General features: G+C 35.0%; 1 protein-coding gene across 8 annotated transcripts in view; it reads left to right on the top strand.

Moving 5' to 3' along the window:
• The window catches only part of KDM6A (lysine demethylase 6A), a 180346-nt gene that overhangs the window by 124316 nt on the left and 42965 nt on the right, over positions 1 to 13065 (top strand). For 2 of the 8 annotated variants that reach the window (XM_061410363.1, XM_061410371.1), the window contains exons 10-17: positions 990 to 1116; positions 6685 to 6783; positions 6910 to 7129; positions 7689 to 7823; positions 8267 to 8422; positions 8985 to 9080; positions 9991 to 10092; positions 10731 to 11126. In XM_061410363.1, the coding sequence (XP_061266347.1) occupies positions 990 to 1116; positions 6685 to 6783; positions 6910 to 7129; positions 7689 to 7823; positions 8267 to 8422; positions 8985 to 9080; positions 9991 to 10092; positions 10731 to 11126 (1331 nt within the window). The remainder of the gene's footprint in view (positions 1 to 989; positions 1117 to 6684; positions 6784 to 6909; positions 7130 to 7688; positions 7824 to 8266; positions 8423 to 8984; positions 9081 to 9990; positions 10093 to 10730; positions 11127 to 13065) is intronic. The other 6 variants (XM_061410366.1, XM_061410365.1, XM_061410364.1 and 3 more) reach the window with 6 other exon arrangements.

Genomic DNA, 13065 nt, shown 5'->3' with positions numbered 1-13065 from the left:
AGGTGTACAAGATGATGTTTTGATATACCTGTACATAGTGAAATGATTGCTACAGTCAAGCTGTCCAACATATCCATCTCCTCACACAGTTACCTTTTTTTTCCCTATGGTGAGAGCACCTCAAATCTATTCTCTCATCCAGTCATAATGCTGTATGTTAGTTCTCTAGATTTACTCATCCTACATAACTTCAACTTTGTTTCTTTCGACCAACATCTCCCCATTTCCTCCATCTTACCACTCCTGGTAACCACCATTCAACTCCCTGCATCTGCGTATTTGACTTTTTTGGATTCCACAGATAAGTGAGATTATGTATACCATCTAAATTTGTTTAGTAAAGATTTGTGTTACCCATTTTGTACCATTTTTATTTGCAGCATTTTGAATGGACTTTTTCTTATAGTCTTAGAGTTTAAAAAAAAAACTGTCAAATGATTGTAATTTTTATTTTACATGAGTTGTGAATATATGTAGCCAGTGCCAGTAAGGTAGGATTGTATGTTGTGTGTCCTACTCTGAACTGTCATTGATGATATGGCTTTATATTTACTCCTTGGAAGTAAACATTGTGTTAATAGAGATTTTTAAATGCAGATTAAGTTTTACATGAAACAGTAAATAAGATTTATCTTATATTCTTTGTTTTGTATCTTGAAATTTTTTCAAATACAAAAATTAGAGAAAAATAGAACTGCAGTTTGTAATCTACTAAGTGACAAGTCAATACTTAAAAGTGTTTTAATTTCTCTGGAATGAAGGTTCTTCATTGCTTTGACTGTACCTTAAAGACAAACTTTTTTAGGACAGAATTGATGGTTCTAAATTTCAGGAGTGTGTATGCCAAGCTAAATGAATAAATTGACTGAAAAGAGTATTTTTTTATGACTGAGGTTGAGAGTATTATTTTATTTGTTTCTGCTCTGTATTCTTTTAAGTAGTAGAGTAATTAAGTCATTTATGTAAATATTTTTAATCATTTACTATAGGATGGATGCATCATACTGTGGATCTCCTGGGAGATAAAGCCACCAAGGAAAGCTATGCTATTCAGTATCTCCAAAAGTCCTTGGAAGCAGATCCTAATTCTGGTCAGTCCTGGTATTTCCTTGGAAGGTAAGACTGATTTATCAGAAACTTAGGTTTTGCTTTTGTTTATTGCAGCTAAGAGTTTTAAATTATCTGAAATAGCAGTTTACTAATAATGTGATCAGTATATTTTCCCTTTTAAATATTTTATAATGAAGATTTCTAGATAAAAAATAAAAGAACTTCTGAATGTGGTAGTTTTCTTATACCATCATCTGGTCCATCAGGATATTTCTTGTTTTGCTTATTGGATTTTCATTTGACTTAAATTATTGCTGGTTTTCAAAAACTCTTGGCGGATACTAATTATTCAGTCAGGTATTTAAATGCCTTTCCTTTTGATTTCTAGTGTTCATATGTCTATTTAAATAGAACAGAGAATTAATTTTTCATTCTGCCTGGTGACTACCAGTAGTTAGTGGAACTTTGCCCATTATCCTTTTTATTAGTGATATTTACCTTCGATAGAATGGACGTTAATAGCAGATTTCAAATCATAGTTGTATTTGAAGTTTTACAATGAGAAAGTAGATACATTATTATTCAATTTGTTGGAACGGAGAAGTGACATTAGTGAAAAAAATTTTTTTGCAAGTCTATAAACTTTTCTTGTACTTTGAATGTCTGAATTTTGCTTAGTGATTATCTGAAATATATCTCATGTATATGTATCTGATAGAATATATTTTTGGACCATTATCTGATTGTATTTTAGTTCTTAATTGGTTTTAGCTTTTGCAATATGGTAGAAAAATCAGTCTACTAGGAGTTATCTGAGATACTTGGATTCAAGTCTTGGCTACTATTTGTGGAATCTTGGATTGAACAGTTAAACATTTTGAGGCTTCAGTTTTCTGTTGATAAGAGAATTAAATCGATGGTTCTCAATAGTGGTAGGGTGGATGGGAAGCGCTATTTTGCCCCAAAGGAGACATTTCATAATGTCTGTAGAGAGATTTAGGTTATCACAACTATATAGAATGCTACTAGAACAGTTCTCTACAGTAAAAAGTTACCTGGCACAAAATGTCAATGGTGCTGAGGTTGAGAAGCCTCGGGTTAGATCTCTTAGGTAACCTTCCCATGCTAAAGGTTTTAATTTTATGTTTTCTTTGGAAATTACCCTGTTTTGTTTTAATTTTAAACTTTTTCCCATTCTTTTTTTCTATAGGAGTATTTTACTTTGATTGAGTTAGCCATATAGTCACATTAAATTTTAGTATTTTGTACAGTCACATTAATTTTAGTATTCTAATATTTTATATTTTAGTATTTCATTTTTTCCTTTAAATTTAGCAAAGTATTTTTTTCCTTTAAATTTAGCAAAGTATATTTGTATGAAATGGAATAATATTAAGATGTTTCAAATTTTTTTTATTATTCATTAATAATATCCTATAATAGTTGAGTGGAAAAGTAGTTATTTTTAGTAGTAATTTTCTAATTCCTTGCCAGGCTTATAAAGCCATCTAAATTCAGTTGCTCATTAATAAAGCTTGAGAGTCCAAACTTTGTCTTTCTCTTTCATTAAAGATCTTTGGGGGCAGAAACTGAATCTTAACCATCTTTGTATCTTATTACCTGGTAAATGGCTATTTAGTAAATGGAATGAATGATCTAATTGAACACCATTTGCCTTTGGAGCTCTCTCTGTTACTACGGTTAATATTGTTCGGTGAGAGGCTTCGTATAGTGACCAAAAAGGAGCTCTAGTACTACAAAGTAGGGTCTTGCTTAGTCATTGCCTCTAGTGTTAATGTTTATATATGAAAATTTCTGTTAATATAGATTAAAAGGAATGTGTACCAGAAAGTATTTTTCTTTTGATCTAAGATAAAGATTAATAGTTTAATATAACACAATAGTGTGGATGTCTTTTTAATATATTTTTTCTTAATTCTATGCATATAAAGTTAATATATAATTTTGAAATATCAAAAATTACTTTTTGTTGTCTTTTATTTTTGCCACACCACTTGTGGGTTCTTAGTTCTCGGATCAGGAATCAAACCTTGGGCCCCCACAGTGAAAGACCAGAGTCCTAACCACTGGGCCTCCAGGGAATTCTCCCAAATTACTACTTTAGTAATTCTGTAATTTTCAGCTTAGTGAGCACTATTCCATAGGAGGTGTGTCGTCCTCCTACTCCGAAAGTGGTTTTTCATTTGAAATCGTTGAGATACTTTTTTATTTGAACCTTTCTGGATAGAATTTTCCAAATACACTTTGCTGACTTCTCAGATAAAGGATACGTCTTCCAATTTAACTTGTTTGGAGGTTCAAGATTATCATGTTGGTGTTCAGTATTTTTTATCTGTAATATAATTTGAGGACTGTTTTAGACTTTTTTTCTTTGATGTTTACATTTCTTACCCTTTTTACTGACTTCTAATGTGTTGCTTCAAGTCTGTTTTGTCATGAGAAAATACTTATAAATAAATTAGATTTTAGAAATTATTAAAGCTCTGAAGGAAGATCTCAAATGTCATTGGGATTCGATGACCCTATTCTGAGGCACTTTGTTACTTATCTCTGCATCAGGTTTGTGTTGAAGATTGCATTTGTTTGTCGTTTGGCATGTGTATATCATAATGAAAGTGTAATGTGGTAATGCTGTTAAACTAGCACTTTGTTATTGACTGTGTTATCACAGAATTCTAGAATGTTAGAGCTAGGAGGGACCAGGAGGTCACCTAGTTCACCCTGTAAACCTTGTCATTTTGCACATTTTAGAAAGGGAGCTCAGAGGGGTCAAATGTTGTCCAAGGTCACAATCATGCAGGTAATTAGTAGCAGAGCAGGGACTAGATCCTTGGTTCAACACCCAGAGCTTTTTCAGTTACACAGTGCTGTCTCACAGGAGCCTGGTTAAGTTTTATTAGAGGAAAAGTGTTTGATAGTTGGATTGAGGAATTTGTATTTGGGCACACTGGTTCCCTACTTTCACTTTGTAGAAATCAAGTATGAAAACATAGGTTGTGGGATTTACTGCTTATTCCTCCCAGCAGGTAGGTGAATTTGCTCTATAAATGTGAGATTGGCTTTGATTTAATTAAGAAAACAAACAGAGCGTGTTTTCTACTGTTGGGTAAACATTTCTTTTCTTTGTGGTGTCTGTCCCTGTTTGTCATTGTTAATGCCCTCTTGTCCTGAATTCTGTCCTCATAAAACAGTTTACAGACACTCTCTGACACTGCCTCTGTTTCTGTCACTCACCTTTCTTTATATTGCCCCAACCCCAAGATTAGTGATCTCATGGTCTTCCCTTGTGGCTCAGCTGGTAAAGAGTTCACCTGCAATGCAGGAGACCTGGATCGAACCTGGGTTCAATCCCTGGGTTGGGAAGATCCCCTGGAGAAGGGAAAGGCTATCCACTGTAGTATTCTGGTCTGGAGAATTCCATGGACTGTATAGTCCATAGGGTCACAAAGAGTCAGACATGACTGAGCAACTTTTACTTCACTTCACTTTTCAGGCTTATTTTTACCTCTCCTTTGTAGGTATCCTGTGTTCTTGTATCCTGTCTTTCAGATGGATGAATTCCAAATCTTGATTTCTACACTTCAAAGTATTAAACACCAGGACAATATTTCCTATTCTTTACCTAACATTACCTGTTTTAATGTCTATATGCATGTCAAAATCAGCATATTTCAAACTACATTCATCATTTTCTTCTCTGAACCAGCTTCTTCTCCTTTATTTTTGCCAATGATATCACCATCCCCCCCCCCATTTGTCAGACTTAAAAACTAAATTATAATCCTGCCCCCATGAATATCTAATCAGTCTGTCACAAAGTTTTTATCTGTGTTTTGGTTTATTGTTTCTCCTTTTTCTTTGTTGTCACTTCCATTACTTTCACCCTGCTGCTGCTGCTGCTGAGTCGCTTCAGTCGTGTCCGACTCTGTGCGACCCCATAGACGGCAGCCCACCAGGCTCCCCCATCCCTGGGATTCTCCAGGCAAGAACACTGGAGTGGGTTGCCATTTCCTTCTCCAATGCATGAAAGTGAAAAGTGAAAGTGAAGTCGCTCGGTCGTGTCCGACTCTTAGCGACCCCATGGACTGCAGCCTACCAGGCTCCTCCGTCCATGGGATTTTCCAGGCAAGAGTACTGGAGTGGGGTGCCATTGCCTTCTCCAACTTTCACCCTAATTTGGGCCTATTCCAAGCCAGTAAATATAGCTGCCTTCTTTTCTGCTGTCTATAATTTTTTTCGCTTTTGGTTTATTGCTACACATTGTTAGCAAATAAATATTCCCATAAAATACTTTCATCATGCCATTCCCCTTGCTAGAAGAAACTTCGGGATACTCTTAGGTTGGATTTAAAATTCTCTACCGTTTATACTATCTTATATATATGAGATATCATATATATGTAAAAAATATATGTATGATATAAGATGCAGCTTATATAAGTTTTGCTCATGCTATTCAAGCAACATTTCAAAATGCCTTTTCTCAAGGTCTCTGCCTGACTCAGTGGTTCTCAGACTTTTGGATTACTTGACATTTACCTTTTTTTTTTTTTGCTATTTACTCAGTTAGTAGTATTTCAGAGTAAGTCAATTACAATACAGATACTGGTTTAATGGAAAATGTATGTATGTATGTTTGTATATGTCTTTTTTTCCCATTTTGTTTGCTTGACCAAATTGCTGTAAACTAGCTGGTAAATGCAAATCACTGATCTAAACAATACGCATCTACACACATTCAGATCCTTTACTCTTGCCCTTTCCTTTCTTATCTTTCCTAAACCCAGTAGTGTGTAGTGTGGTCTCTTCTACCCTACCCTAAATTTTCAGACCAGTTATTATCTGTGGTAGCCATTTGATAACGGCATCATGCTGTTCATAATGTGTCTTCAATCCTCAGCTGAATTGTAAACTCCTTGACGATGGACTGGGTTTTATTTTTTCCTTTTTCCCTTAGTGCCAAACATTAAGAATATAATTTCTGTATTTTTATAATTTTAGCTGCTGTTTTATATATCCATCAGGTACATCTACATTAAGAAAAGTGGCAGTTCCCTGAAACTTTAATCATACCTTACTACCCTTACTAGTCATTAAGTACCCTTAGTGACTTGACTACTGTACTTAATCCTGTTTTATACTATTTTTGATAGTCGGCTTGATATTATTTCATATGTTTGTGTCTTGTGTATATTAAAGATTTGTTGCATTTATTTTTATTATTTAAGAAAGGAAAACTGAAATCTGATTCAGCAAGTCTTACCAGCATGGAATGTTTTTCTTGGTTTTTAACTAATTTCTTACTCTTTGGAAAACCAGAGATCAAGTTGTATAAGTATAGTGGTGTGTATATATCTCTCAATATTATTATATTGAAGTGATATGGCATTTAACTATTTTAATAGGTGCTAAAGTATGCTGCACTATTAAACACTATCAGATAGTCTATAATATAGCTTATTGAAGGGTTAATTATAGTGTTATTGACATGTATATTCACACTTCACATAAATTTGTTCTCTTATTAGATTTTTATTTGCTTTGACAGTCTTTCAGCACATTAATCAATGCATATTAATCATATTTTCTTATTTTTTTCCCCTCCCCTCTTAGGTGCTATTCAAGTATTGGGAAAGTTCAGGATGCCTTTATATCTTACAGGCAGTCTATTGATAAGTCAGAAGCAAGTGCAGATACATGGTGTTCAATAGGGTAAGACTTTGTTTAGAAATAATGGTATAATTCATACACAAAGATAGTTGCGTCACATATAATGGACTTCGTAAAGCTAAGCCATTCTTTTTAGTCGACTTATTTTTTCTTAATTTCTCTTCCCAGCGTGCTATATCAACAGCAAAATCAGCCTATGGATGCTTTACAGGCCTATATTTGTGCTGTACAATTGGACCATGGCCATGCTGCAGCCTGGATGGACCTAGGCACACTCTACGAATCCTGCAACCAGCCTCAGGATGCCATTAAATGCTACTTAAATGCAACCAGAAGCAAAAGTTGTAGTAATACCTCTGCACTTGCAGCACGAATTAAGTATTTACAGGTAAAATGTTTAAATCGCAGTTTTTTAAAGGCACATGTTTCCCCTTGACACTCAGGCAGGAGGAGGGTGGCTGGGAAGTTTGTCTAGTTGTCTTTTGATGTCTATAACTTGTTTCCATATTTTGTAAACATACCATAGCTTGTAATATTATTTTACTTTTCATTTTAAGTAAGATATACAGTATTTTAAAAGATGCTCTTTTGTGCATTTACCCTGTTAATGCATATTAATTTACATAATTTTTTTCTATGTACTGTCTACATTTTTAAGTTGTCATAGCATTTTAGAGAAAAGAACACGAACACTGTCTTTCACTCTTGCTTGGAGTTTCATGAGAAGACAGCTATAAGAACTCTGAAAACAGAGCTCAGCTTTGTTTTAATTCTCACAAAGGTTTATATTCCTTTTTCCCTCATTATACTTAGTATCTTTCTGAAACCCCAAATTAAGGATCTATTTTCTTAAAAACAATTAGTTATAGCATTTAGGAAGATTTAGTGGACTTGCTCTTACTCAAGTAGGCTTGTGTTAAATTTGCTTTTTACATAATTTTTCCTAGGCTCAGTTGTGTAACCTTCCACAAGGTAGTCTACAGAATAAAACTAAATTACTTCCTAGTATTGAGGAGGCGTGGAGCCTACCAATCCCCGCAGAGCTTACCTCCAGGCAGGGTGCCATGAACACAGCACAGCAGGTGAGAAGTTGGGTTATGTTCTGCAGGTGCCCAGCTTTAAGGGTTCTTTTCAATCTGTAGTAGTCAAGCGTATTTTACTAAGCACAGGAGGCTTTTATTAATGAAAAGACTCTTGATTTAATTGTGAAGGGAATTTAGATCAAATTAAAACTCCCTCTGATATGGGAAGAAATTTTGGGGTGCCAGTTTAGAACCTTTGTGCATTTTCATGGTTTTGAAGGAAATTTCTTAACATAATGCTGCAGTTTATTTAATTTTTGAAACAAGTTTTTCAAAGGAAGGTACACATTACTCCACTGATGATTCATTTGATTTTCAATAATTACCATTCAGCGATGTCCACATAGATTTGAAAAGTATGCAGCTTGTAAAGTTGTATAATTTGAAGGAATGAATTAAGAATATATAGAACCCTATTTTTGTCTTCCTTCTGTGATTCTTAGGCATGTAAACCTCATCATCCAAATACTGAACCTGTATTAGGCCTCAGTCAGACACCAATTTCACAGCAATCCTTGCCACTACACATGATTCCTTCTAGCCAAGTAGATGACCTGTCCAGTCCTGCCAAGAGGAAAAGAACATCTAGTCCAACAAAGGTATATATTTTAGAGAAATAGAAAATCCCAGTCAAGAAAGAAATTCCTAACTGCCCTGAACTTGTGCAGTTTGAACATCTCCTGTCCTTTATTTTAAATCTGTGGACATCAGTGAGTGAAAGGCTTGAGTTTTTTCATTCCAAATTCTTAGTATCATATTAAATATGGAAAGTAGGGATAAATTTGCATTCATCAAATCATTTTATTCATCTCCCTGCCGTTAAGATCTCAACACAACTTTTCATCATCACTTTCTACTGACATTAAAATAAACTTAACATTGAACCTAGTGGACAGTGTGGTATTTAGGTTAGTCATTTGGGCCATAGTTTAGGGGTGGGCCTTTTTGGGTGGCTAATTAAAGAATCAATATTTTCTTAAGTTTTAAGTTCCCAAATTTACTATGCATGTAAAATTACTTTTAAAAGAACTAAATGTCATAACATCTTTTTTATATGTAAATATTCCAATTCATAGTCATTTGACCTCCATTAGTCATTATATTAACTCTATGGATTTAACCAAATATTCTTTAATTTTTTTTTAAATCAATTTTCTTCAGAATACTTCTGATAATTGGAGTAGTGGCCATGCAGTGTCACATCCTCCAGTACAGCAACAAGGTCATTCATGGTGTTTGACACCACAGAAATTACAGGTATGTAAAACATGCTTTTGACAGATTGTTTTTCCTATTAAAAGTAGAGGTACTAAAGTTCTAAGTTTTGTTAAGTATTAATTCTTAAAACTGAATGGCAGTAAACTCAGTTAATAGGTACATAAGTAAAATGAGCCCACATTTACCAGAGTAATAGAGATAATTCATTCTTTTTTTTTTTCCCACTTACCTCTGCCCCACCCCCCAATATATTCTCATGGTTCAAACCATCTAAGTATGAGTTTAGAGTATATAGAATAAATTCTCCTACTTCTATCCCTACTCACTCAGTTCCCCTCCCAACCGAAAACCAGTATTAACTTGTTGCTTATCTATCTTTCAAGAGATGTCATGCATGTCCAAGCAAATACTCATCTCCTTTCTCTCATATGTTATTATTTTTCTTCTCTTTTTATACAAATGATAAAATGCTGTATATACTGTTAGTGTATTATGCAGACCTTTCCATGTCAATATATTAAGAGCTTCCTAATTCTTCTGTGACTACATCGTGTTTCTTTATGTAGGTGTCATACTTTTACTTAGGCAAATTACTAGTTTTGGATAGTCAGATTGTCTTCAGACTTTATTATTCCATACAGTGCTTCTTAGAGAGTACTTGTCATAAAGCATTTTTAAGCTTAAAGAACTGTGTAAATCCTGATAATTATTGAGTAAAATCTCATGCCCATTTATCTCAAAGATCCCATTACAGTAAACCTTCTGTGATAAATGTTTATTCCTTAACTTTCTCAAACTTTTTAAAGGACTTCATCTTGGGATTGATTGCCATTGGTCAGAAATCAGTATCTTTGACTAGACAGCGTTCAGAGTTTTATAGAAAGGTTGCTTAGAATAATGAGCTTGTTTCTTAGATATGTCTTTGACTGTATTCTTCTTTTTCTTCTAGCACTTGGAACAGCTCCGTGCAAATAGAAATAATTTAAATCCAGCACAGAAACTGATGCTGGAACAGCTGGAAAGTCAGTTTGTCTTAATGCAGCAACACCAAGTGTGTACAGCATTGTTTTCCCCCTAAAATTTGTTAGCATTTGAATATTTTTGTTGACCGGAATATCATTTTAGAGAGTATGTTTATGCCCACCTCTAGTTTAGACTAGTGTTTAGTGGGATTTAATTATCTGTGCTTCTTAAAATACTGATAATGGACAGAGATTTTTAGCTATAAATTTGATTTTGAACATGACTTAGTATTTTATTAATTTACGTGTTATTTTGCATGTAATATTTAACAAACTACATCCTAAACTCAGGCGAGGTTCTTTCAAGTTTGTTTAACTCAGAGAATCTGGCATATAAGTGTGATAAAATGGAATTTTAAGATCCCCTATTTTGTGATGGGGAAGAGACCTGTAAATATGATTTCTTTTCCATAATTTTCAACTGATTTCTTTTGTCATTTACTAAAAGGATATTTCTTAAGATTAAGTAGATTCCTGCTTTTCTGAGGAAGCTAATCTAAATGTGAAGAAACACAATTGCTTGTCTTAAAAAGATTTTTTTTAACCTAGAGAAATTAAATGTTAGGGTAAAATCAGAGATTATCTGGTTATGTATCTTCATATTCTGATCCTGTCCCTTATGGGCCACACAGGCAGCATTGATTTTTATTTGTTTTTTTTTTGACAGATGAGACAAACAGGAGTTACACAGGTACGATCTACTGGAATTCCTAACGGGCCATCAGCTGACTCATCACTGCCTACAAACTCAGTCTCTGGCCAGCAGCCACAGCTTGCTCTGACCAGAGTGCCTAGCGTGTCTCAGCCAGGAGTCCGCCCTGCCTGCCCTGGGCAGCCTTTGGCCAATGGACCCTTTTCTGCAGGCCATGTTCCCTGTAGCACATCAAGAACGCTGGGAAGTACAGACACTATTTTGATAGGCAATAATCACATAACAGGAAGTGGAAGTAATGGAAACGTGCCTTACCTGCAGCGAAACGCACTCACTCTACCTCATAACCGCACAAACCTGACCAGCAGCGCAGAGGAGCCGTGGAAAAACCAACTATCTAACTCCACTCAGGTAATAGAAGGACTAATTGCCTTGTTGGCTTCTCACATAATAGTTGTCTTTATTTGATTTTCTGCATGTTGAGAGGAGAAATAAAAGTTTGCGAAACTTTTTATAAGCATTTTTACTAGAGTGTGATTACTACATTGTGACTCAGTATTGTGTATAGATTTTTTTTTTCCTCATATAAGATTTACACACATAGGTAATGTTAGAAATTTCTAAAAGAAAAAGAAAATAGATCATACAATTCCCCAAAACTCACTGCTAGTTTACAATGGCATATTGAGCATTTATAGTAATGTTTCTTAGTTCATTTCTGTAAATATTGCCTACTTAGATCAAGTGCTATTCTAAGTGGTAAGTATTTACTCTGGTGGGAGGAAAAGTTTTTACTTCTGAATATTTATCCTCATAGTTTTCCCTGTGTTTTGGATTGTTTCCATGGAGCAGGTGCACCAAAGCAGGACTGAAGGGTCAAAGAGCTTTTAAAAGAAATGTTGCAAATATGTCTTGCCAAATTGCTTATACTTTTATTAGTCTACTACAAGGAAATATTTGACTTACTATTGGTAAAACTAAAGTAAGTTCTTTTTCTAAGAACTTTTTAAAATGTCTTGGTTCATGTACAGAAACAGATAATAAATAGGCATTACATATGGAATATAAGGTAATGTTACCATTAGTTCTCTGGAATAATATACTAGAAAATGGAGCTGGGGAGTACTAGAGATTGATGGTAGAGGAGTTGCATTAATAAATAGGAATATCAGGGAAGGTTTCACTGGAAGGGGTAGTTGAATAAAGACCTGAAAGAGTTATAGAAGTGAGCCTTAAAGATATTCCTGGAGGAGGAAATGGCAGTCCACTCCAGTATTCTTGCCTGAAAAATCCCATGGAGAGAGAAGCTTGGTGGGCTACAGTCTGTGGGGTCACAAAGAGTTGAACACAACTTAGCAGCTGAGCATGCACACACACACTTGAAGATATTTGTAATAAGAGTGTTTCAGGTTTAGGGAGCAACAAGGAGCAACAGGCCCTAAGGCTGGAGTGTGTTTTGCATATTTAGGGATTATCAAGGTGGCAGAAGCATGGCTGAGCAGGATGAGAGGTAGATGTGTTCCAGTTTGGACACAGACTAGCTAAATCATTTTCAGCCTTGTAGGCCATTGTATAAAGATTTTGGATTTTATTCTGAGTTAAATGGGAAACTATAGGGAGGTTTGAATGGAGTGAGGTAGTCTGACTAGATCCTCTCCAGTACACTGTGGATAGGCTAAAGGAGGCAAAAGTACAAATGATATGACCCATTTGGAGATTACTGTTATAATCCATGTTAAGAGATGGTGGCGGCTCAACCCAGAGTGGCAGCAGTAGAAATGGTCAACTATTGGGTACGTTTGGGTGTAGAATCAACAGGATTAGGTAATAGAGTGGGTATGAGAAAAACGGGAGTCTAAGCTAGCCTGATAAACTAGGGAAGATGAAGGAGACTGGATGAAATCACCAAGGGGTGAGAATAGATAGGGGAAAAAAGAGAACTCAAAACTGAGCCTTGGGGCATTCCAACATATTAGGTTAGAAAATTGGAAAACTAACAAAGAAAACTGGAAGAGGAGTGACTTGTGAGGATAATAGGAGATACAGGAGAATATGAGTGATGCCCTTAAAGCCAAGTCTTTTAAGGAAGGGACTGTGATCAAAGTGTGAATCAATCCGTGGTTACAGGTTGAGTTGGTAATGTGAGGAAATTAACACAGGAGAAAAACGAGAGAATTGTTTGGGTAGGTGAGAGGATGGGATTTTCAAGGTTCAGTGTCTTTAAACATTAAAGGATTGTTAAAAGGATAACATGAGATTTTTGTTAGGATTCCTAGAGTGCTAAGGTATAATTCGTAGTTAATAAATAAGAACCTTTGTTAGGATTGTAACTTAATGATTCTATTATTAT

Source organism: Bos javanicus, chromosome X (genome assembly GCF_032452875.1).
Source record: "Bos javanicus breed banteng chromosome X, ARS-OSU_banteng_1.0, whole genome shotgun sequence".
Classification (NCBI taxonomy): domain Eukaryota; kingdom Metazoa; phylum Chordata; class Mammalia; order Artiodactyla; family Bovidae; genus Bos; species Bos javanicus.
The sequence above is the reverse complement of the archived record's forward strand: the minus strand, read 5'-3'. Positions and strand labels throughout refer to the sequence as shown.